The 26,766-nt window shown below is 41.2% G+C and overlaps 1 protein-coding gene across 3 annotated transcripts in view; it reads right to left on the reverse strand.

The window, feature by feature from the left end:
* Positions 1-23,813, reverse strand: part of mib2 (MIB E3 ubiquitin protein ligase 2) — a 39,907-nt gene extending 16,094 nt beyond the window's left edge. Inside the window, exons 1-8 of one of the 3 annotated variants that reach the window (XM_053425860.1) lie at positions 23,589-23,813; positions 12,947-13,342; positions 11,201-11,372; positions 3,603-3,709; positions 2,151-2,345; positions 1,802-1,944; positions 672-779; positions 438-542 (exon numbers count right to left, since the gene is read on the reverse strand). In XM_053425860.1, coding sequence (XP_053281835.1) covers positions 438-542; positions 672-779; positions 1,802-1,944; positions 2,151-2,345; positions 3,603-3,709; positions 11,201-11,372; positions 12,947-13,342; positions 23,589-23,619 — 1,257 coding nt within the window. In that variant the 5' untranslated portion in view covers positions 23,620-23,813. Of the gene's footprint in view, positions 1-437; positions 543-671; positions 780-1,801; positions 1,945-2,150; positions 2,346-3,602; positions 3,710-11,200; positions 11,373-12,946; positions 13,343-13,626; positions 13,765-18,350; positions 18,671-23,588 lie in introns of those variants that run through there. The other 2 variants (XM_053425859.1, XM_053425861.1) reach the window with 2 other exon arrangements.
* Between the last annotated feature and the right edge of the window lie 2,953 nt (positions 23,814-26,766).

Consider the following 26,766-nt stretch of genomic DNA (forward strand, 5'->3'; position numbering starts at 1 on the left):
AGCAAGTTGTTGACAACAATTGACCTGAGGACACCTGGATATAGAGGTAGGCAGAAGTCATTGTTTTGTAAAAGTAAGTATTGGTTACAAAATCTTGAAATATCATTGAAATCCTCGAAAATAACCAAATCCTAAATAAAGCAATTAATGTCTTCTGTTAATTTCTGAGTTAATACACTAAACTTTCAGGAATAAAATACTAAATCTTTTTATGTATGGTTCGTTATTGCTTGCAAATACATTTTTGAATATCAAAACCTGTAATGGTGCATTATTCCTTCAGCAAAACTGCAATTATTTGTATAACTGTTTTTCAATCACCAGTGTGCTGGGTCTATCTTAATGTGAAATTGTAATGATTCGTCTCTAATCTGAAGTATTGTCGAATCAGTCATGCTGTGTTCAAATGCTGGAGTTATCAGGCGAAATGAGCGTACAGGAGCCATGCTGTCTGTCCACTCTCCGTGGCCAGCCTGCAGTCTCTTCACACTCTCCATGTCCTCCAACACTCGGACTTGTTCACCGACTCCAAACGTGTTCACCTGGGAGAAAGACAGATGGACAAACTATTGACACAATGACAAAGGTGAGGAGCTATTCAAATCAACTAAAGATGTACAGATTGGGTAACTGAACTCTGTCTCTATCCTCTAGTAGAAACAAATCTGTACCTTGGTCAGGGCCCCGGGATGGAAAGTCCAGCGGATGTTGTTGCTGTACTGGACTCTGACATCTCCTCGGTCAGTGATTCTGTGGACAGTCCCGATCCGACAAATGTACTGCAAACACAAATAGACGGTTTCACCCCGGGTGTCCCTCTCTGCATGTCTGTGACCTTAATGTTCCCTTTAGCAGCTGTGATTTGAGAGTTGGATGTTCTGTTTCTGTTCACTCCACTGCAGGCCAACATCAAACTGAGCTACTTATATAATACAGATATTCTATATACCAGGTTCAAAAGCCATGTGTGAGGTCATGTTTTCCTAAAGCTAAAAAAAGACATGCATGCACTCAGTTTACTAAGTTGTTGGAAAAAACAGGTATAACAGGTTTGAATTTAACAGGTTTAAATGATACAAATTGTGGTCACTTGCATTAGGGTTCGTTTTATGTATTATATCCACCAAGGAGGTTATGTTTTTACCCCTGTTGGTTTGTATTGTTGGTTGGTTTGTATGATTGTAAGCAAGATCACACAAAAACAACAAAACAGATTTCCACAAAACTTGGTTGAAGGATGTGGTATGGGTCAGGGAAGAACCAACAAAATGTTGGTGTGCGTCCGATCAGAGGTCAGGTTGAGTTTTTCTTTTTTTTTTTAAATCAGTTTAACATTGCCAAATGGTGCATTTTTCAACATTAAAGTATATGAGTATGTGAAATTTAGAGCAGCTAGATCGAACTTAAGGGAACTGTACTGAGTACCAGTCTAGTCCTTGAGAGCTGTCTCAAACTTCACTGGGATCTAACTGTGGCAAACTGAATTGATTGAATGCAGGTTAGAAAGGCAAACAAATTAATGAATTAAGAGTCTGAATACATGCAATTAGCACTTTTATTTTTATATCTAAAAACACAATTTCACTGTGTCTTGATGAGCCCCTGAGTTTAGATAGGTGGGAAGAAATGGCAGATTAATCCATTTAAAAGGAAATCTACAATCAAGTTTGACGAAAGTGAAGGGGTGTGCATACTTTCTGAAGCCACTGTACACTTTGTACTGGGACTTATGTGACGCTGTCAATTGGTTTGTCTGAATTGTGTTATTTGTCTTGGGGTCTTGAAGGAAACAGTTTAGTACCTCTGCCATTTTGGGGTTCCAACCTCCGTGGCCCTCCTGCATCTGTCGCAGGATGTCCACCTCCAAGAGACACTTGACCTTGTCTCCCTGCTGGAAGGAGTGGCCATCAGCACTCTCCTGGCGCTGCAGCTCTGCGTGCTCTCCTGGATGGACAAGTGTCAGCATCAAACTCAGACCCCCACTCATGGGGGCTTTTCAAAACTAAGAGCGACAATCGTCTGAGTTTAAAACTAGTATTTGTCGGGCTGTTGTCTCAGGACATTGCAGTGATTTAAAAAATGTCAGCAGTGCAAACTTAATTAAAATTGAATAAAATTGAATAGAATAAAATTTAAAAGAATAGACTTACCGAGCTTTGGTAGGTGGTCTTTGTAAAAGAAGCCTCCTTGGCCGTCAGACACGTATTTCAGGTCTACCTTGCCCTTGTGGCCCATTCGGTAGACATTGGTGGTGCCGTTAGACCAGGTGACACTGGCCACGCTGCGACCAGACTCTGTATCCCAGCCACGAATATCCACTACCTTCCCAACCTTACCCTCCCCGCCTAAACACATAAATGCACACAGATAAATATGCAAGAACCAATAACATATCAGCTCGTTATGGAAAAACATGGTTAGAGAAAGATAAAGGGGATTTTGTTATGTTTGTGAGAACATTTCAACAAGCAATGACACAAACAATATCTAAACATCAGGTAAGAATGGAAGACAGAGACATGTGAGACAAATGAGATGACACAGAGAAATATGCCTCAGTCACTCATCACTCATTTTACCTACAACACAGCTACCCTTCTAACATCAAAAATACAAAAACATCAAAAAGAAAAATCAGAAGCAGAATCACCATTAAACAATTACATTGTTCCAAGCCACATTATTAGTGTCCATGCTGCTTCAAAGGATGGTTTGAGATCCATACATCAGGTTTCAATGAGAAGAACCCTGAAGTCACTGAAGTCCTCAAGCTGCCTCAGTAACCACACCAACTAATCCAGTGACCCGTAAAAATACATAATGGGATGGGGGTTTGTGAGAATCCTCAGAGCGCCCAGAGCGACTGCACTTATCGCAAACGCCATTGAGCCTGATGAGTGACTTGACCGAACCCCGGGGCGTGGATTTTCAAAGACACTGAAGGGACATTTTGACTCATTCGCTCCAGCCCAGAAAAGGGAGCATTACTATTCTATATCAGAGAAAACCATGACCCCAGACCAGGAATCATTAAGACATATTAACATTCTCACTATCCCTAAAGGGAACATTCAAGGGTTTAAATTTAGTCCACTGATGTGGAAGATTGTTTTTTATTTAAACAATTTCCAACATCACCATGTGTGGGCTGTTTGTATCTGATATGCGACAATTTTTTCAAAACACTGCAGACTCACAGCTTATCACATGATAAAAAAATGCAGACGAAAACATAATTCAAGGCAAGAAATAATCTCCAGTCTCTGCCTTCTTATACTTGCACCGCAGACAATAGTGACTAAATGAAGGGGGTTCTAGGTTTGTCCAACTTAACAGGTCTGAACAAAGAAAAACAAGGAAACACGGGCACATCTGTGGAACCGACTCAAATAAGTCACTGGCAATATAAGTGCATGCAGACACATACTAATTGAACATTTCATGGGTTAATGAGACGTGAGGTTACAGTGTTAGTATGGGTTATGGATAGTGGAACACTTTGAAGAGGCACAGGTCCATACTCAGGAAGGTAGGGGGGGCTTTTGAGTTGGCAATGGCAGTGCCTGCCCCCCTCCCAACATACACACACACACACCACTCACCGTCTTGGTTGCCCCAGTCCCAGTCAGGTCCTCGAACGACTTTAACCCCCTGGAAGATTCCTTTGAGGATGATCCGTGGGAGGTTCTGCCTCGGTGCCAAGCTTACCCTGTGATTTAAAGAGCATGGACATTCAGCTGTAATAACTGACTACACACCATCTGAGAAAAAATTAAGACATGACACTTTGATTTGAGGCTGTTGCACTTTCAGATTTTCACTCAACGATTATCTTGGCCAAAATAATTTACAACAATGTAGTGATATCTAGGTTTCAAAAACTAAAATAATGGAATTGGTCAATTGAAGGTTTAACATTGTTTTAAGTATGTTTTATGTAATTTAGCAAATTCATGACACTCAAATTATTCCAAAACTACTAATATAAATTACTAATACCAAGTGGGGTTGTGCAGACAGATGCTGATGGTCAGAGCAATACTATCGTAACAAATTTACCCAATATGATAAAGGGCAGTGGATAGATTTACAAAATGTTATCATGTGTTTTTTATTAACACAATATCAATAACTCATGTTTCAAAACTGATAATTGTCCATTATTAGTATTATCATTAATATTCATATTATTATTTTTTTATGATTATGAGTTTAAATGATGCTGAGTTGTTTCATTTGTTGTCCTTAATTCAAAATGTTTTTTATTATTTGTCTTGTTTTTATTTGTACTCTTTGTGAAGCACTTTGTAGTAGCTATTTATGAAAGTGCAATATAAATATAATATTTTGATTTATTATTATCATCATCAATATTATGATGTTGTGACAGTCCTACATTGATGAAGTATGCATATAACAACCGTAACAAAACATTTTATGTCTTAGAAAACCTGATGTGAACACACAAATACGCACAGTTAGAATACCAATTATTGTGGTATAAAAAAAGTTGTAGGCAAAATAACAGATTGACAATAAAGCATTTAACCCTAATCAGATACAGATCAAGGAAACACATTCTTTCTGACCAATGAACACAGGGTAAAATTGAACATGAATTTGATCCATAAACCAAATCAACAAAATGCTGTTGTCTGACTAAATTCAAAAGCCAGATTTACAAAAGTTCTGTTTACAGATGGGCAGAACGAAATTGAATAGATAAGGTAGAACCTTCCTAAACAACACACATGTGATGACACTTGAGCATGCTTAGAGCCAACCCGTTCATGTATCAAGGTGAATTACTATTAATGTCTGCTGCGATCGCCTAACAAAAAGATTTGTTACTAGCACAATTAGCATAATCAACCACCTGCTGAATGTCACGAAAACCAAATCCTTTGACTTCCAGTCTCATATCAAAGTATAATACTGATAGATCTCCTGACTCCAAAGTTGACCCCTTATTCGTTTTTGAATGATGTCTATTCTGTGGTCTTTCTTCCTCAAGTGAAGTGCAATCATAGAGTCATTTCCTACAATGTGACTTACCTTATGGTAAAGATTTGATCAGATCTTGGTGCAAAGGAGCTGCCTATTCCCATACTTTTTGGAAGAAATCAAACCCCAGCTTCCTTTTTTGGATGAAGACAAAATCATATAGACGAAGAAAACGAGCCTCGTAGGAGCCGTAGTCCTCTGGCTTTGCTGCCTCCTTGTCTCTCTAACACCCGGTTAACGCTGTAGCATCAGCTACCTTCATCCTTCTTCACTGGCCAGTTTTCTCAGGTTCCTGGGTGCTACGGTGGAAAACAGTTGTACGCTTGGCTCTTTGAGTCAACTAACAGGAAGTCTCCTGTGTGAGACTGACCTTGGACAGGTCTGTTCTGAGAACAGAGCACAGAGCTTTGAGACTAATCCCTTGACAGCAGAGAATCAGAAAGCAGGCTACCTCAGGGCAAGTCAAAGAGCATGCATGTCTTTGAATGTATTTCTGTCTATATCTATATAAGATGGAAACACTGCACATGTAGAAACAGTACAAAAGGTTTGAGCGTACATTAGTCTGCACTGCTATAGTGTATCAGTGTTTTTAGAGCTTTCCAAGGAATTCAGGATATGTATATGGTACAATTGTGATCAAGACAACTTTTTAACAGACGTCCTGATTTATGGTCCAGGGAGATACCGTGAACAGCTATAACAATTTTCTGATACCAAAATAATATTTAATTCAGCATTGAAGAATTGAAACCATACCAGAGAATGCTCTTTGACAGGATAACTACTACAGCAAAAGACAACTATTCTTAAAACTTGACTCAAAATTTGTCATGAGTATAGTGGATGTAAACTGACAGATTTCCCAAATTCACATAAAAAATACATGACCTTGGGGTTTGTTTTGTTGTTTGGTAGTGAAGCTAGTCTGAAAAACAAAACAGCTCTTTCAAGGGATTAAGATTTCTAATCCTACATGACCATGTTACCTCTGCTCCCAGACAGGATCAAGACAAGAGGCCTACACCAACTGACACAACAGCCAGGTCAACAGTCAGCCAAGGGTTAGCCTGAATCTCTGAATCAAACTCAGTGGGATACACAGATTAACCTTTGCAGGAACCAAAAGGATCAAGAAATTATCTAGAAAATTGTATTTTTCACGAGAAAGGTGACAGGGATTTATGGAATGATACCGGTGTAGGTACGACTGATCATAGTTTTTTAGCTCAAGTACAACAGCTGTGGTTTCAAATATCTGCCCTGTTTACCCTTTACTTAAAGGCCTAGTGGAAACTTGACAACTGTGAAAACACAAATCCGGACTAAGTCTTCTTGGACAGACAGAAAATAACTTAATACATTGACTTGTCATCTGCACCAACCTTGCTTTAGTGCACATCTTGCAAACGACGAATCCCTTTTCAAAATACATTTATAAAGACAGCAGTTTTGTGGTGGGAGTGGAAACAAGAGTGAAATCTACATATTTTCCAATTCCACTTCCCCCAGTAGAAAAAAGTTTTTGCAGAAATTCCAGTCACTTCTTTTTTCTTATAGAGAAAGCACTGGAAAACCCTGCCGGAAAGTTGTAGCGACGGGTATGATAAACTTTGAACACAAACTGTTGAGGTAAGGTGTAGCAGTGTATCTTGATAAGCAAAGGAAGGATTAGACTGAGAGATTCCTTAGAAAGTGCACGTGTGTTGTTTGTGAGTTGAAGAGCAGATTAACAAACTGCATTGCAAACATCCGCTTGTAAAACATATGGTACACACGCATACCCTGAGCACTCAGCATGCACACACACATCTATGTCCTACAAGTCTTAAACAAAAATGCTCAAAAAGAAAACACTGAACACAGTTAAAAAGCCGCGACAACACCTCTCTGCGTTTGAATCAGAATGATTAGGTTTCAAATATAGTTTATTTAAAAGTCATATTTTAAAGAATGAGGAAATATACAACAGTCCCTTAATAACAGCTTAATGCTTTAGGAGCAGCACATAAACCTGCAACTTGATTTACTTCCCATTGGACACCTGTTGTCTAATACGTCTTCTAGGAAGCTGGAATTGTTAACATGCTAATCTGCACATCTGACAATGTGAGCATGCTAATCCTGTGAAATCCGTTTTAATTACAATGGGACACAGTACATCCACCTCATGTCTCGCACCGTGTCTGTGATGGTGCCGCTCCGGTGCCAGCTTACTGCAGCAGTTTATTTTGTTGACAACTTCCTATTGCACCCTCGGGACACTAATAAAGTTTCTGCCTACAGTTTGGCTGTAAACTACAAATAGATCTACCCTGCTTTAGTTGCCATTAAAGTCTCACACATGTTTGGTCCACATGAAAGCGGTTCCCTTTTAACTATGCTGAGCCCAAATCAATCTCCTCACATAAATCACTGCTGGCACCACAAGAACTCCCACTCATAATGAAGCCAAGTTAAATTTGCCTTTCCAGATAAATATCAGGGTGTCTCATGACTGCCAGATAATAAATCAGTCTTTTGAAAATGCTGTCAGTGAAATATGGGTCAGTGTAGTGGGGAAATAAAGCAGAGCTGTGTGTTCGGTATAACATACTGTACAGTGCTCCTCTCTTTAACTCATCAGATGAGAAAAGAAGTGACTTTCATGTGATCTTCTCCCAGATGTACACTCTGTCCCAGTGCCAGGAAACAATCACAACTCTTTTCACCAAAATTAGACAAAGATGTATTTGATAAAAGAAAGAATGCAGAGATACTATGAATAGACCATTTAATGTTAAAATGGTGTGCAGCCAATGGTGATTTACATTGAGAAAAATCTTGATCTGGAAAATTGTCTTGTTTCTTTACTATCAGGAAGTTCACCACTGGCTGCTGTTAAATGTAATTGCATGAAAGAAAATCTAACAAATTTTGTTGTTCTAAGGACCCGAGCACCGAAGAGTGCTCAAAAAAAATCAAACTACCCGGGCGCGTCAGGCCTGATGAAAATGTACCTATTCTGGAGTAATTTGAAAATGGGAATTACTAAATGGCTCAACAGCGCCCCCTAACATGCAGCCATTCCATCTGGTTTAACCAATCTTCACAAAATTCGGTACACACGTGTATTATGACCGAATGAAAAAAGAAATCAGAGGCACCAATTTAATTAACGCAACAGGGAGTCAGCCATTTTGGATTTTGTCAACTTAAAATTTGGTCAGTGTCATCTTAACAAGATGGAGATAAAAACAACCTCTATTTTTGAGTTTTCTTCACACGGTGTGAGCGTGGCGGGGCATCACATTTTTATGAGTCGCCATTAAAACACAAGGTTGTTGTATTTTGGATATACATGGTCCAATTGACCATTGATTCAGGAAGTTGACTATTTATAATTAAGTGGTCATTTTTATATAACTGTACAACTCCAATTTAATTAAATGGTATATTAAGAATATTGTCCTGTAGCCAAGTGGCAATATTTTTTGAAAATCATGATGAGATTTATGTAAATGAGTTCTCAATACTGCTGTTGTGACCAAATATGGAACTTGTCCTCTTACAGTAGTCAGTGATGAACACCAAGCCAACATCCCATACACTGTCTCAAAAGTCACAAAGGTTCTGAAGTGATGTTTGAAAACTTCATTCACATCATGACTGAATGACTTCAGCGGAGTCATGGTCTTTTATGCCACTTATGAGCATCAATATACCATTCATGTTTCAGACACCATGAAAATAATCTCACTGAGAGCCAAAGTGTAGCGAGGCCCAGTGTGTTAGCAGTGACGTCAATTCATTCAACATTTCTGCAAATCAGCTGCCTGAATTGTTCGCAATTATGTTTTTCAATATTATCATATTAAATTAAACCAATTTAGGGGTGACATAGTTTTGAAAAGCAATATTCATCCATGTAAGAAATGTAGCCCTCAATCTCCTTTGAAATATCAATCTTGACTATTCTATAAACATAAACAGTTTTAAAATATGCTATGTTAATGTATTTCATCCACATTTTACTTCACTCTTATTAACCCCACTGAGCAGGACGATGCTTACAATAGAATAGGTCCCTAGTGTTGGACAACCAAAAAACAGCATGATTTTAAAATACGTTTGGCTGTGGTATTAACACACTACGCATTTAAATTGGAGCTCTGGTATTAACACGCCTCAATCCTCAAGAAGGGAATCTCTGTCAAGTTATTTTTAGTTGTCTAAATTTAGCTTCATCTCACTCAGATGCTATGAACCACCCCAATTCAAGTGGGATTAAAACGGCCTCTAAATAACGCAGATTAAAAATTAAACTAACATCAATGATCAAACAAATCAATTTATTTTTATTGATCACTATCTTAAAACTGATATTGTATAGTATAAATTATATAAAAAGATTATACAATGTTCCAAATTTAGCAAAATGAAAATCGACTCGTCAGTGAGTCCAAGCCAGTGTTTTTGCAGTGTCGACATATGGAAAGCAATGACCTGTTGGGAGGGTACATTTATAAATGTGTTTGCTCGACCAATAAAATATCACCTTAATGAAGGACACTGCTGAGCCAAACAACATTTGGGCCTTAATGATAAATCCATACTGAGGAGGGAGATGAAATGAGACTCACCCTCCTGTCAGAATGGTAAACTGGGCTATTCTGTCCCACTGGAAGAGGGCCGGGTTTCACTAAAAGTCTAAATCTGCTGCTCCTCTTCCACCCTCGTCCACGCAGTACACAATCAAATGAGGCCACAACCAAAATCTAAAATTAGATTCGAATGAAGATGTTTTTCTGTTTAGCGAAGACGTGATCACAGACAAATTAAAGCATGAACTGATAGAACAGAGATGGCAAAGATACTAGGTTCAAGTCACGACCAGGAAATATTTTAACGGTAGAACAATTATTTTGATTCACTGATGCATGAGGTGAACGGTTTCAAGATGCATTAAAACTGTGAATTTGTTGTTCTGTCTGTGACACTGCTGTCATTGTCAGACATTTGCAGATTTCTCCCATATGGACTTCAATGAATAAGCTCTTTATGCTCATCCTGACCGACTTAAATAGTGGTTTCATACTCTTGAGAAAAAAACTCTACTGCGTTGAGCCCGGACCAGGCTAAACTAATAAGAAATCTGGGTCATACATATCACCTCGTTGAAATGAGAACAGGCTATCCAGCTGACATTCAGACAGTGCCTAAAGCCATTTGGAGCTTTACTGTGAACTGATGCAGAAGAGTGGATTCTGAAGAGGAGAACTCACCCCATTAAATCTGCATACGCAGGACAATTGGAATCGGCTCACTAAACATTAAGCCATAACAAGGCCAGGCATGTTTTGACCAAGCTGAGATAAACAACACCTTTTGGTTCTTAGCCACATCCTGCTCACAAAATAAAACCTCTGAAATTTCGCTTAGTACAAGTTATTAACGCATTTAAGCAAACATTGTGCTTTCACTTTGATGTTTGTGCTATGACATTTGTATTTCATTGCGTATGGTGAAATAAAATCATCAAATTATCCCAATGATCTGGCGAAGATTTTGACGAAAAGTCGGACCCACACCGAGGACTTAATCGGAGGACTTAGAGAAAGGACACAGTCTGCAGACCGAAAGCACACTTGCCCACACTTGAATGGACTGTGTTTGACACAAATTAAGTGAATCATGATGTAATCACCAAGAAAATTGCCTTTTGGTTGAAATTTTTATTTTTTTAACAAAGCGGGAAAAAAAAAGGAGAAAAAAACAGGAGCCCAAAGTACCACCTCTCCTCAACTCCTCTCTAATCCCTTCAAAATAAAATACCTGTTCGTTGTATCAAAGGGTCAACGCTGATTATTTGATTATTTGAGTCCAAGACCCTGCCCATGACACTGCAGGCTAATATATGAGTGTATGTAGAAGTGGGAAAGTCATTAATTTAAAACTGCAGTGTATTGAAAATAAAACCAGAAAAGCTCCAACTGGTCAGTTAAATGAGGAAAGTGCAAAATGTGATGATATTGCCATGTTAAACCTGCCTAAACCGAATGTAGCTGGAATTACGGCAACAGCACAAATAAAGGCTTACCTCCTATGAGTTGAATTGGATGTGAAGAAAGCAAGTTAAGTCGAGCGGAGATGGTGTAATAGACAACATCATAATTAGAAATGAAATGAGGATCAACGGTGTCAGCGCAGTACTCACGGCTGGGAGTGTGCCGTCTCGTAGCGCTCGTAAGCGTGGCTCAAGTCGTGCTTGTTGTTCATGTAGCACTGGGTGCAGAGGTCGTAGTCGAAGCACACCTTGCACTTCCATCGCATTCCCATGATTCCATGCTTCTTGCAGCTGTCACAGATGATGTTGGAGTGACGCACGCCTGGAAAGGGAGAAGAGTTGGTTGAAGATATGTTCCTATTTCTATGTCTTTCTATTTAATTTCTGTTGCTAAGAAATACATTCTTCGAACATCTACTTCAGGTACTGCATCTCACATTTGCAAGTTATATTAGCCTGGATGCCAGACGAACTTAGCCCCGCCCACAACATTTTAGGTCGGGCAGTTCGGTCTGGAGTCGCTCCGTTGAGGAAAAATGATGCCCGACCGGGCCAATCAGATTGTCAGGGCGGGCTTTATACGATGATTGACAGATGATCAACGGTAATGTAATCAACCACGTCATCAAAGTGCCCTCGGGTTGAATTCGTTTTCAACAAACATGCCTGCCGCTGGCGAGCTGAGATGTGTAGATGCTGCCATTGAGTCTGTTTTAGAAGACATCGACAGCGCATTCATTTTGAAAGAGGAACACAGAACGTGGAGGCGACGCCAAAGCACCGAGCTAATCCCTATCGCCCCGGCGCTTGGCTGTTCACATCGGACACTGAGGCGACGCTGAACCGCCGGGCAGCGCTAATAATATCACCCGTTGATCCAGTAGATCGCTGCACGGCTTTGTGCCAGTCACAACGGAGGCTGAAGCACTGGCTGCGCCAAGGCTGCCTCGCGGTGCTTCAGCCTCCGGTGTGACCGGCACAAAGTTTTAACATGGGAGTGGATGGGAGCCAGCTGTTATTTAAGGCTTGGCGCTGCGCTGAAGCGTCCGGTGTGAACCCGGCGTTAGTAAATAACTCACAATGCGTTGCTTAGCATACGTCACTACGTTGCTCTGATTGGTTGTAGGTCTATCCAATTGAGCGAAGAAGAATTTTACTTCCTGGTCAGTTGAAACACGCCCCATAATCACAGCCCAATGGAGCGGTCTCAGATTCACATTCTGACTAGAATTGTGAGTCTGACAACGTCAGGCTAAAGTTATATATCTCGTGTCTGACAAAAACCCTAATATCGCGAGAAGTAGAGGAACTGAGGCATTAACAGCATGATCAAAATACCCCCAGGACCTCAGTTCCTCATCTCTTTTCCTCCACTTCTTTCGCTCCATTAATTGAAGCTTCTGAGGCAGAAAAATGTCACATTAAATGGAGCAAAATGCTAAGAGTCATTTGTGTCATTCAAGTCAAAAATAGGACTGGATGGGCTGATGACAAGAAACGGCACCATGCTTACGCAAGATGGGCATTGTGAAGGCTGCTTACTCAACCAATGCCATGACCAACAGACACAAGCAAATGAGATAAACATGTGGACACAGCTTCTCAACAAACACATGACCATTGCAGATGATGGACAAGTGAATTAGGAAAACTTCATTTCTAACTTCTAAACAACATACTGCACTTTTTTGGGGGGGTTCCTTGCCTTCAGAAACTGCCACCTCTACACTACCGATATCTGATAGAGGGTCTGTGTTGCTGGCAACATTGAATTACATTGTAATAATATTAAATACACTGTAACACCTTTTGGTGTTCCCTGTTGATGGAAACACAAAGTGTAAAGTAGCCAACACCAAAAAATACATACAATCGATGATTGGAATGAGTGCTTACCAATTTGAGCATTATCATAAAGCAGCAGGTCATAGGCACCCTGGTAGCCTGTGCGGTAGTTGGTCCTTGTGCCACTGTCCCATTGTACCACCACTGTCTTGTCCGGTGTAGTAGTACTGCCTTGTCGACCTATCTCCACCACAGTGCCCACGTGGCCCTCGCCATCATCCTGGTTTCCCCATTTCCAGTCCAGGCCCCGCACCACACGCATACCCACCTCCATGCTGCCTCTGCTGGGGCCTGGCCTGGGGGGTGAGCGCAGTGGGTGGGGCCTGGCAGCACTGTCACTCCGGCTGCTGCGCCTCTGGGGCTTATGAGGGGCGGGACCGGCTCGCACCGACGGTATTGCGCGTAGGCACGGCTCCAGGGGTGTTTCCGGGAACAGATCAGGGGAGACTGGAGATAAAAGAAGAAAAAAGTTCAATGAAAAACACAGCAACAAATCACAGTACAATACTAGTATTTTTTAAGTCAATAAATGGCTGCAACAAAGTTGAAAAATATAAAAGTGGATTCCTCTTTTTTAACTGAGTCAAAACAAACAACTGATCCTTGTCAAGAGTTCATGTCACATCTTCAAATAAGCTTCAGTGGGACCATTTCACTGCTTTTGAACAAGGTAATCAAACAACCAGTGTGCTGCTTCAGTGGCTGCTGAGGGAACTCATAAAGCAACCTGCCATATGTCTCCATTTCTGAGCAGTGTACTCTCTGCTGGTGGATCTTGCACTGGAGGCCTCGCTGCGTGTCATGGCACACTTCTGGAAAGAGCAGCTGGGCTCGACTGCAACGCCCTAGTGAGCTAATCACGCCCTGACCTGACACACATGTACACACACACACACGTACACCCACACCCACACACACACACCCACCCCCCCCCCCCCCCCCCCCCCCCCCCCCATTGGACTCTTTCATGCACTAAACCTCAATCATAACACACAGCTACTTAAACATAACCCTATACTGCTGTAAACACTCAAGAGATCCTAAAGGAAACAAAACAAACAAATTAACATGAATCTGGAATGCTCAGCACTATACAACTCAGATAACATTTTGTATGAACCTTCCTTTATCTCATGAAAAGAGTCAAAATCCCATCACAGGGAAAGATGTATAAGAACTCACACATTCACACCCGTGACTGATGACTGCAGTGTTTGAACAAATTCCTCCAGGCGCTAATACAGGAAGGAAGCAGCATTTACAGGGTGAGGAAGCTGGAGTCAGCAATATACTCATGAAAAAAGAACTTTTGCAGAGGAACCTGAGCAGCAGGATTCATCCAATCACACGGCTTAATCAGAAATGTACACTGGTACACTTTCATACACAGCACCTCCAACACTAAGATTATAAAGAAGGTTTCAAACTAATTGCTACAGCTAATGCTCTTTGTGTATAATCATACGATAAAAGTTGAGGATAACACTTGTTCATATGCACTACCAACAATATAACTACAGCTTTAAATGACAGAGAGAACAGAATGTATCCACATTGTGTGTTCATGTTTCTTTCCTTTAAAAGTGATATCTGATATGCATCAAGAAGAGGCCAAGCAATAAAGATTTATGAAAATCTTTCAGAAAAGCTCTGTTAAACTATAGGTTAATACACACAGGCACACATCCTACTTGCTGTCACCAATCATAGTTAGGACACACTCACATCTCCTGCTTTGATTTATTACCCCATACAAACAATACTTTTACAATCAGTAGCAGCACCTGGACTACAGAACCAGACTGTATTTCAACGTAAAACAAGTAATAACAGAAAACATTCTAAAGTCACACAACAGCCTGGTCACTGAACTCACGTCTCGTGCTTTCCAAGGGGTCATACATTTGACCACATTCCCTAGCAGATGGTGGTGATAATCCATCATGCCCCTGTTTACAAGATCCACAGATCTAAATTAGAAGGACAATGAAGACACTTAAGCCTTTAGTGTGGACAGAGAACATCGAGTAAATCATCTATAAATGCTGGTGTAGACACAAACATTCAACACAATCCACTTTTGTGTGAAAAAAAATCCTAGAATCTTTCTTAACACCCTCCGTTTGTCAGGTACTTTTCCCTCAGTATGACAGCTCAGTCAAAGGGTTTATTCCCCAAAAAATCTTTCAATAACAGGGTGGACAGATGTCTGTAATGTAGCTGAGATTACACTCGCATGCTTATCAAGATTACAATTTCATTTAGGTATTAAAGGCATCTGCTTACGCCTGAAAACATATGGGATGTAGGGGATCAGAGGAGGGAAAGCAGGCTGCTTATGCTCCTTTTACCGTCCAAAACGACAGCTTAGCCTCTTTCATGCACTGGAATAATATCCCAGCCAGTCATTTACCATATCAGCCTGCAAACAGAGACACTGTCACAGACACACAGATACCAGCAGGCTGGGTGTGGATGGATGCAGGAAATGCCAAGTTGATCTAGATCTGCCGAGAACAGAGAATACAATCACGATGAATTTTCTCAGTGACCGAAACCTAGGCAGGAGAACATTCTGTTAAAAAGGTACAGCATGCCGAAAACTAAAATTCATGATAAAACCGATTAACAAACTAGCTAACTGTAGACATCAATAAATTGTACCTACCACCTACATTTAAAACTGCTATATCCATACAGACCCACCGCCTCCCACTCTGTTGCTCCCACACGTTGTGCTCCAGAGAGAGTTCAGGTTGAACACTATCATGATTAAATAGACCAGGGGATGAATTTATACCCACACAACAAGTTCCTATCACACATCTACAGGGGAACCACAACCAGCTTTATCTTTTTCCTCTGTACATAATAAAGCAGCCCCGCTAGCTTTACAGAACACTACTCAGCACCTTTTTAAGTACAGAACATTAAAGGTTTGTAAAAAAAAATATATATATACTTTCAGAAGTTTTTCAAGACTATTTGGGTGTTCTAAACATGTTTTTAATGAAGAGGTGAAAACCACTCTGTTCTGTAGCCTGACATAACAATGAGCGCTGCTAGTTCAATTTTTGTATTTGCACTTCTATGTTGACTTAGGCAGTTCCATATTGTGTTTAACGTCACAGGCCAAATTCCAGGTCTGTGCCAATGGACCAGACAGCAAAAATCTGTAAGGGATTTTTTTATAGTTCCCTAGTGATTGGTCGGACATTAAATGCAGGACTGAAAATCTCTCAAATCATGTGACTTAAAAGACATGAAAGAGCACTTGTGTATAAATAAATCAGCATCAGAAAAACCTCCAATCCTGGTTATGGTAAAAAAAAATTGATTTCAATAAATGATAGTAACCAATTTAAATAAAACACAATCTGTTAATATTAGTTAAATAGCAATAGCAGTTTACTAATTTAATTAAATGAGAAATCTGCCACAAGCTGCAGAGACTAAACTAATTCAACATAAATGTATGTACGTCTCAGATTTGGTTTAAAGTACATTTTGTAATTTGTCCTCAAACCCATTTTCTGGTTTATTTTGGATACTACATCAGATCCTGATGTCTAAACTGTAGGACAGAACTAGTCAAACATTTCCTCTTCTATAGGATTCAGAGCCATTATTTACTTGTCAATGTGAAAGTCACGGGTGACGAACAGCTGGCAATTGAAAAAAGTTGGAAGCTTCATAAAGATGAGCCATTACAATGGTATGAAAAAGTTTTGTCTGTTAAAACAGCTTTACAAATATTTGGTTATATTTTTGTACTTTCCAGGTGTCTGTTGTGGGCTTATTTCAACAATGCAGGTTAACAGCTAAATACAACAGGTGCAGCTGAAAATGAGCATTCTTCCAACAGAGGTTGCCTGTCCAACATACATTCAATCCTCTTTTATGTGTGTGTGTGTGTGTGTGTGTGTGTGTGTGTGTGTGTGTGTGTGTGTGTGTGTGTGTGTGTGTGTGTGTGTGTGTGCGTGTGTGCGTGTGTGCGTGTGTGCGTGTGTGTGTGTGCAAGGCAGCCATGACCAGGCCACCTGTGTTGCTGAAATGTCGCTGCCAATCTGCGACCGAGGGTTGAGAGAGGCAGGATTACAGCTCTCTGCCTGCAATGACAGATGGACAGGATTCCGTCATCCACACTACTGAGGGCCATTCACACAAACAACCAGGCGTGAGGCCACAACACTAATACACACCATAACAACACACACTGCTCACACTCAAAATATATGCTCTGGAATATTATGTAATTTCCATTAAATAGGTTAATTATGGATCCAAAGATTCAACTTAAAGGCCTTTTAGAATCGTATCCTTTCCCCATTTGTGCTCTACATTATTGTGATGTAGAGCATGTTTCCTCTCAGCTGAGGAAACTGAAGTAAGTCGGTGGATCTGTGTGAGTGAGTGAGTTGGTGGGATTTCAAATTCTACATGTGCAAGACAGAAACAATATTTGGTTTGAGGTGATATAACATGTTTAAGAATCAATACAACACTGTAACACGTGTCCCTGCAGGCCAGTGTTATATAAGACTCAGGAGCACAGGCCAGGAACCAGACAAACCACCTAGACTTAGATGATTTCCCTGAGGTCGGGACACACACATCGACAGTGAAGCAGATAAGCATTTTCACAGCTCTTTATCAAACCTACAGCCAGGCCCAGTGCAGCACTGTAATAATTGTCCCTGTGCAGTTTCAAAATGGAAAATGAGTCAAGAGTATTATTATTGGCAGAACCAGTGCCAGTAGACATGTGCTACTGCCTGAGGCCTACTTGGGGCTGTGTGTCCTGTGACACGTGGTCTAACTGGATTGTATCCCTACTCTTATGTATAATAAGAATAGGCTGCTTGCCTGTGTTGTTTTTCGCAGTAGCCACTGGGCTTTAAATGCTTAGCAAAGTGTTATCTAAACATAGGCTCCTGTGACTATAGCTTCATCAGCCTTAATATCAGCCTGCTGCAACTGGTTCATGTCAGAAACATCTGGTGGCCGCTAGACTTTCAGGAAAATCAATAAGGACCCTGAGTAAATAACACATTTACAAAGATTTCTTCGGAGTGAGCTAATAATACATTTCAGGCTATTGCTTGGTCTGCCTATCTTTTCTCAAATCCCACTAAGCAAAGCGATATCAATATCTCCATTAAGAGAAGCAGCCTTCTAGTGTTGAATGTGGGAAATAATTCACAATGATCACATATAACTACGGAAACAAATCCACAGTGTACTAGATTCTCATCCTTAACAAGCTTGACACTCGCAACAGCATTCAAAAAGACAACTTGATAGCAGCAGAACTCTACCTACATATCAATATACCCCTGCAGCCTTTCATGAAGACAACTGCACCACAGTGAAGCCTGTTCCCTTACTGGACACTTACTTTACATTCAACACGGCTGAAATATCATATCAACTCATTGAAAATGATCATACTCACTCCCCATGATCTTCAGCCCACTTTTAAACATGCTGGCTGCTGTTACGATCCCAGTTCGATGTATCACCGCGAGCCTCGCTCTGCCGCTATCCCGAGTCAACCTGCAGGATCATTGGAAAACCCTGAGTGCTATGAAGCGGTCATCCTGCTAACAGGGGAGTGAACCCTTTTTTGGCACATCCTTACTATTTGGTTTCTTTCGAACTTTGCTCTCTGATTTTGAACATGGAGAACTTTTTCTTCCTCCGCCTGGTAGATTTTTTTTGTCAGGCAAATGTTGCTCAATTAAGACCGGATAAGCTTACTGCATTATCTGAACAAAAAAACCACCCTCACCAGCTGGCTGAGTTAGGTAAATAAATGACTTACAAGCGAGAAGTTAGGATCCTGTGAGGGGATTGTGTTTCAGGAAAAGACTTTACTTTTTATAAACATGAGGCATTGTTCCGTCACATAATCAGTGCTGTGTGGGAGCTTTGATCATCTGCAGTGTTTGTTGGGCTGCTCTTGTAAGATGAGCATGATTCACTTAACTCAAAGTGTAAACTGACCTCAAGTCAAACGTCAAGTCAAAAATCAATATTGAATCACATGTTGGTACTTACGTATTAGGCTCCCCTAACTTCATTTGAGGTAAATATTAAGAGCATTCCGTTTTATCTGGCATCCTGGGATAGGATCATTTCAAATCAGTGCTCGAGAGGTGAATTTTAACACAGTATTCTCAGCATCACAAACTGCCTTAAATGAAGACTTCACTTACACAATGTGATTTTTTTATACTGATCCTTACTCTGCTGTGGCCAATGTCAATTTGAAGTCAGTACTACTTAGCACTAAATGTTGTAAAGCTACTAGTAAACTAAAATAGCTCTAACCTCTACAATACACATGCTGTGATTAAGCTGCCAGCAATGAAAGATCCACACAATGAAACACAAAACGACTTGCAGGACAGGTAGAACAACCATTTATGTGCCTGTTTGTCACCAGTCAGTCACACAAAAAGCAATATGAGGCAGCCAGGCAAGCAAGGTGTCACCAGCCCGGCTGCTTGGCACATCTACTAGCTTTACTTCAGATTGCAATGACATGTTGCACAACAGGGGTAACCAGCCATGGACATATACCGGGTACACACGTGTTGGCTTCGCACGAGATATCTGCAAACTTGTCCACTGATGACTAAGAAGCAGCCACATTTCCCTGAAAATAGATGGACTCATCCTTTTTCTGAAATGCTACCTGAATTTATTTTCAAAGAGAACAACATTTTTCAAGGAGAATATATTCTGCTCTTTGTTCAAATATTAACAGCATCAACAACTCATGGTTTAAAAAAAGACAGAAACTACGCAAACAGACAAGATTGAGATGCATGCTTGATAAAGCATGTCCTCTTTAGCTGGTTTACCTGTTGGTATAGTAATGTGCAGCTGAGCGAATATAGACACCAACAAAAATAGGGAAGGAGAGGTAGCAGCTCCTACCTCCTGCTACATAAATGCAACAGAGGATGGACAAAAAAATATGCTTCCATCGTGTCACCGACAGCTTCACCAGCCCCCTAAAAAAAGCCTCCTCAGGGCTGAAGCCGTGTTCTGACGCCCTCCTTGAATGAACCGACCGAGCAGGAGGAGGGGATGCAGGGGGCAGAGGAGGAGGGCAGCCAGGCCGGTATTCCAGAGACGTGATATACAGCCGCGAGTAGTGTCCGGCTGTACAGGCCAACAGCCGAGCTGTAGAGGATCAAAGCAGGAGGAGGAAGAGGAGAGAGCCCTGCTGCTGGAGGATGCAGCCAGCATTTAGTCCTTTGTGCGTTGTGTCAGCAAGGATTACCAGCGTGTAGGAGGAGGAGAGGAACAGAAAGGAGAGGAGAGGAGAGGGAGGAGGATGGCCAGCGAGAGCGGCTGCCCAACGAGCTCTGCATTCAGGTCGACGTTCTCCGGCTCGCGCATAAAAACAGGCCAATGGGCTTTGCTCGGCATAGGACTCCTCTGATGCTGTAGTCAATCACGAGGGGGACGTGAGCTTCAGTGTCACTCGTGTGGAGGCGACACACTGTGTTTATGGATCACTATGTACGAAAACATGCGCATCACGCTCCACATAGGGATGTGCAGCCCTCTCTTTCATAGCCCACAGGGACACCATTCACTCCACTGCCAATGAGCAGACAAGCAGAGGGGCGGGGGGGGAAGGGCATACGTTTCAGGGGGAGGGGCATGTTGTTATTTTTTTTTGGGGGGGGGGGGGGGGGTAGGGGCTCGGCAAAAAATAAAAGGGGTGGGGGGTGGGGGATGTTTTGATGAAAGGGCCATGATGCTCAGTTTCAGTGGCAAACTGGAGTGTGCCACTGCTGTTGCTGATGAGCTAGCAATACCAACCTGCGTGCGTGCGTGTGTGCATGTTTTTTCCAGCTATGACTGTGCGTGTTGAACGATGTTTTTATTTTTTTACGGATAGGATAAGGTTGGTTTTAGATAAGGTTAGAAAAGTAGTAGTATTGTTTTCCCAATGCTTCTTTACCCTTGAACAACACTATTTACTGAGGCTACAGAACTGGGAAACATCCCCAATATGGTCCCAATAAAATCAAGCCAAACAGCATTCTGTTGATGCCGCACACACATATGAATGTACAGCTGGCACTGCCAGGGAGTGAATAGCCCATGAATGGGAGAATGAATGGGGGCTCAGGAAGTGGTTGAGACATAGGCTTATAATGAAGTTTATTACAGCACTCTCCCTAGTAAACAAAGCTGCTACTGTCCATGTAATAGACTTCTTGGTCTAGATCATATAAAAGGAAGCATTCATGCACACAGCTCCTCCTCCAATAAACACAGACAAACTCTCAAACACACACACACACAAACATGGTAGTCATCAGACCAAAGAGACTAGGGGGACTTTTGAAATATGGGCATCTTGCAGCCTGGGAAAAACTGATCATCATGAGTCTGATTATTCTGCAGGTAATTGATTATACAAAAAAAAAGTGTAAAGCTAAACAAAATCCTCTCATATAAAGTAAAATACTCTGGTCTTGTGTACTTGATCGAAACGTCCTCATTACTAAGGCAAAAGCCCAAACATCGATGCATTGTGAATTATAATCTAGCACCATGATGAGACATCCCCCTTTACCTCATTAATGTATTAGTCTATAAAAGACTGTACTAGAACCAGATCAATTCAACAGTTGCCCAATTGCCTTTGACAAAAAAATATTGGTATCAGTGCATGATACATGTACTTTATAATAAACAATACAGATTTTTGGAGACAATGTGCATACATGTTTACATTGTACTTATATACATAAAGACATGGCGGCCTGTTCAGGGTGTGTATATATGATATGTGAGGTTGGATGGATGGCCCACACAAGCCACAATTATAATTCTTTGTCATAAGGGTTTGATAATGACATCTTACAAACTGCCAATCGACAGTTTCAGACATTTTTTACTGCTTCATATCAGAATCGACATCTGTCCAGAAGAATCCATATGGGCCAGTTGGACACAGTTTAAGGATAAAATGCACCAATGGCTCCAAATCTGGACCTGCGACTACAGCAGGTTAAATTGCTGCCATGAATAAGAACATTTATCCTGAAAGAGATCAATGACTTTGCTTCACTCTATATCACAGCGGATGACTCTCTCAGGACAGCTTCATACAATGCAACTCGAACTGTCACCTGTTAAACTATTACAGACTTGTGGGCAGAAGGCTATTGGTCTGACCAGCTGGGATGTTGATGGTAGGGGAAAAGGAACATTAGAGTCTCCCCTCTGACCATGAGACAAAGCTCAGGGTGAAAGTTATAGATGAAACCCTCCTTTCCTGCATGTACTTAATTTTATATTCTATTGGGTAACAAACACAGGACAAATGTACAGGATGAGAATGTCTTTGGCAGCATCAGATGTCTGACCATTGACAGTCTGACAAAGCATCACATTGACTTGAAATTATTCCAACTCTAATATTGTCATAAAACAACCCAGCTCAGTTGTTTAGAAAATATCTAAAATGGCCTAATTCAACCAAAGAAATTAATCTAACAGATTCTGCAGTATTAATCAAAATTGTTGATAAAACTGTTTTATTATCATGTTTTAGACGTTGTTATACTGACCAACCTCATGAAGAGCACAGCACAGCAACTCACGGGTCAACTGTGTAAATCTGACTGCACTTGTTATAGGCAAGCATAAGATTATTTTTGATTCACCAAAACCTGCATTCAGTTTTCAACAGGATAAAGGCCAGCGAGAGTCATCCAGTAGAGTTATAACAGATGGGTGGAGGTTTGATTGAATACATAACTTATGACTGAATCAATACGATCGGTTGCCCACTTGTACTGATCCTTATGCAACATTTCATCTTGCTTCATACAAGTGTTCCAGGTTGATTTTCCTCTGGCTGAGTGGTTTTTACTCAAAGAGGAGTTAAAATATATCCTGCTGCAAAATTTAACATTACAAAAATATATACATTTTATTTAAATATACCAACAAATATATACACTAATACATGCTACTGTGAAAGCTGTTATTGCACTGTGGTGATTTAGATCCAACAGTCAAGCTCTTACATTTCAATATCACATCAGTCTGTTCACCAGAAGTCTGTATGATGTTTTCCCATCAAGACTCATTAGTTATTCTCTGAGAGATCAAAGAAAATGTTGATTGAATCAATGTTAACAATAGTTTTCTGGATCTGCCCCTATATCCGGATCAACAGCAAAATGTAATGGATTCTTCTTTGGCCTATGTCTCATCCTTGCACAAAATGTTATAGTTATCTAGTTAGTTGTTTCTATGTAATCTTGCTTACAGACAAACAAACAAATCAACCAACAAACAAAGGGTCAGGGGCGAAAACATAACCTCCATAAAGTAGCATTTTGAAGTGGCTATAATCCACAATCTGAATATTTTATCTGTATTAAAATTATATTATCTCTAAGGAAGGATGCCACAAGACAACAGAGTCTAGAGAAACTATGTATTTGCCTTGCAAATGCGGACAAGAATCTGTGGGAAAAGAGCTGTTCAGAAAACCCAGCGCTCAAGTACAGTCAAACAAAAAGAGCTCTCAAGAAATCGTCACAATTTTTTTTTAAGCTAGCACAAGCTGCCTCGATATTCCCAACAGATGGATGACCACAGGGGCAAAGCTTTCCCATAACTTAAGCCAAGTGTTAAAGCGTCTTACCGTGACAATTTCCACTCAAAACTTCCCCCATTTCTTCTCAAGTCGCCATCAGCTGATCACCTCTGTTTCTCCGAATCCCTAGTCATCTCTGTGATGTAACCCAGGGAGCACTTCAGGCTTGATTACTGTGATTTAGAAGTGTGGAGCCCATGGTAGAGCCAAGCGAGGACAAGAACAAGCACAGAGAGAAACGGCAAATGACTGAAAGTTCGCTCCCCGGAGTGGGTGTGGCTGAGAGCAATCCTGCCTATGTCCAGCGGCAGCAGCCGGGCTCTGCTTCATCCCTGTAGCACATGCTGAGCAGAGGGATGACAGCTGGACCGGCTCCTATAACAGATACAGCTCTTTAATGCCACAGCCCTGCAACACATGGGAGATCACCAACAACCCAAGGAAACAGCCAGTGCTCCCATCAACGTGCTGCATTTACTCCCATAATGGTTCATTCGGTGGCAAACACCGTTCTCGCCGTGAAATGTACAGACTGACACACCTGGCCAGAGCTGTCGGTGCAGTGGAACAACCGACACCTCCCACTGATCAGCTAGCCTGACTTAGCTCCCTAGCTAGTCAAACAAAAAGCCCGGACACTTTCGTGTTTCTCGAGTGGGTTACACCAAACCTCGTTCAAAATGTGGGTGATTTAATCACTTGGGTCTCACGGTGTGAAATAGACGAACTGTGATTAATCGTTCGACGTGAGTAATCGGTTTGATCAACACACACACTAGCCAATCAGAAGCATTAAAGGACAGCTGCTAAAATTCCCAGCTGAGGTGAGCAGGCTTCCTTCTCGCCAGGTTCCTACGAGCCACCGTAAAGTTCATCTGTGACTGACGGACACCCAGCTGGACACGCTGGGTGTCCGCAGCAGCTCGAATGTAAACACACCGCCAGTCAGTAAAGTGCGGCAGCTCATGGACAAGAGAGACGCTGCGTTCAAATTGGCGACATTGTGAGCGCAGCCCTGCGTGACTTTCCGATGACAGGGTGATAGGTGCTTTAGCTGGTGTCACATTGACGCTAGCTAGCTAACTCGCGTCTGTCCGTGCCTGTATCGCCGTGAACACCGCTGGTTCTGCGCTGTAGCCACTCACCGCACCTCCGTCCGGACCGCTCAGTCCGTGCCGGGCCGTGACTCCGTGTCGCGCTCCGCCACCAGCGCCGACATGGCGAGTTTTCAGCTCGTGAAGTATTTACAGCACGGAGCCGTCCCGCAGCGCAGCCATGACAACACGCCCATGTGTTGCGTCACTGCTGATGCTGCCTTCACGTGCTCCCCGTAACAACCACAACATTTCCTGAGCTCAAACCCCCGGTTGGTTTCGACCGGGTTTCAATGTGACCTGATGCAGAAATCAAGGTGGTGAAGGGATCACACATGGTCACATATGCATCTTCATCGCGTTGCGAATTAAAGCACATGTGGATTTCTGTTACTGTGGAATTCTCTTTTTGTTTTGTAAAATTGCTTTCGATTTGCCCTTATACAATTAATTAAATGAAACTATTACACTAAAATGTCATTTTGCACGAGTGTCCTTTTGTACACTATCTGTATAACCTATTCCAATTATATCATTCCACATGTGTACGTACCTCCTATTGTGAATTTTACCCCTCTGATCTGTTATACACCACTCTCCTTCTTGTACCTTGAGATCCTCGGCCAGAGGTCTGCTACCTGTCCCAGACTACCAGCTGAAATCTAAAGGGGACAAAGGATTTGCAGTCGGGGCCAAAATTCGAGATGATTTGACTATCGGCTGACTCAATAATTTATTATAATCCCCTTTCCTACGACAAACTCTCATTAGACAGTGTTTCATAATTTCCGTTGAATTCTAAAAAAAAAAAATTATATTAAGAAGAAGAAGAAGAAGAAGAAGAAGAAAATAATACCCCCAAAATATTTGCTCAAAAAGTGTGCAAAATAATAATCCCCTCTTCAGCAGTGTTTTCTTTTCAAAAACAGCAAAAAGACATTTGACAATTTCCCACTTTTCCCCACTTGTATTAAGGCAGGGGACAGGGGTGTCCAAACTACGGCCCGCGGGCCATCTGCGGCCCGCCATCCATTTTAAATTGGCCCGCCTCAATCAAATTAAAATGAGAAAGAAAAAAATATATATATAATTTTTTTTTTTTTTTTAAACTAACAATTTAGTAGCACTTAAATGGCAGTTACTTATAGCACTTTGTAGTTTTGCTCTATTCTTGAAGAAATTGTACTTTCTTGATTCTTGTTGTTCTGGGTTTGTACCCTCGGGTAGGGGAGAGCGGGGTAATGTGAGACATTTTTTACATTTGCTCCCCTCTAGGCGAGCTAAAATCGTATATCTGTAAAACTTACACATTTCCCATTAATTCAGGATGTTTCCTAGCAATTGAAATGATCAGAATGTCTTCAGGACAAAGGGCAGTGAAAATATTATTGTTTTAAAAAAGTGGTCTTGTGTCTCACTTTACCCCAGCTTAGGGGTAAAGTGAGAACCAGAGAAATCAAGGGGGTAAAGTGATCCACTTACGTTTTCCACTTTAAAACTACCATAACAACACATGTTGTAATAGGTAAATTAAGCACATTTATGATTATTATGATTCATGTGATCTCTTGCACACCCTAGCCTACCTGCACAGGGACAGGGATATTGTTTGTCTCTGCATATTCAAATGCCAGTTCACAGCACTTAACTGTAGCAATGCCATGGAACTGGTCAGCTAGTTGATTCAACTGTTTGGCAAGCTCCTCCTCCATCTCATCTGTGAATATTCTCTTTACCTCCGCTACTGCACCCCAGGCTACTGATTTTACTTCCCCTTTCTCTTTTTTCTTTATGAATCTTTTGAGGGTTGTCTTGTCAATATTTCTATCCCTTCCAGCTTTTCTTAAGGACTTCTTTCCTTGCATGACCTCAGCGGCTGCAATCTCCATCTCTGCAAGGGGTGTTTGGTCCCAGGTTGTCTTCCTGGTGTATAGTTTCTTGGCATGATGGCTTTTCTACAATGTTTATGACATTAAAACATATGTAATGTAATATTACACTAAAATATGTTTAAGACTAAACTTAACTCGTGCTACATTTCTCACTTTACCCCACAGCATTTGTCTCACTTTACCCCACAGCCAACATATTAGAAAAAACAACATCTCTTATCAATTCAGGCTAATCTTCAG

Source organism: Pleuronectes platessa, chromosome 6 (assembly GCF_947347685.1).
Source record: "Pleuronectes platessa chromosome 6, fPlePla1.1, whole genome shotgun sequence".
NCBI classification, from domain to species: Eukaryota; Metazoa; Chordata; class Actinopteri; order Pleuronectiformes; family Pleuronectidae; genus Pleuronectes; species Pleuronectes platessa.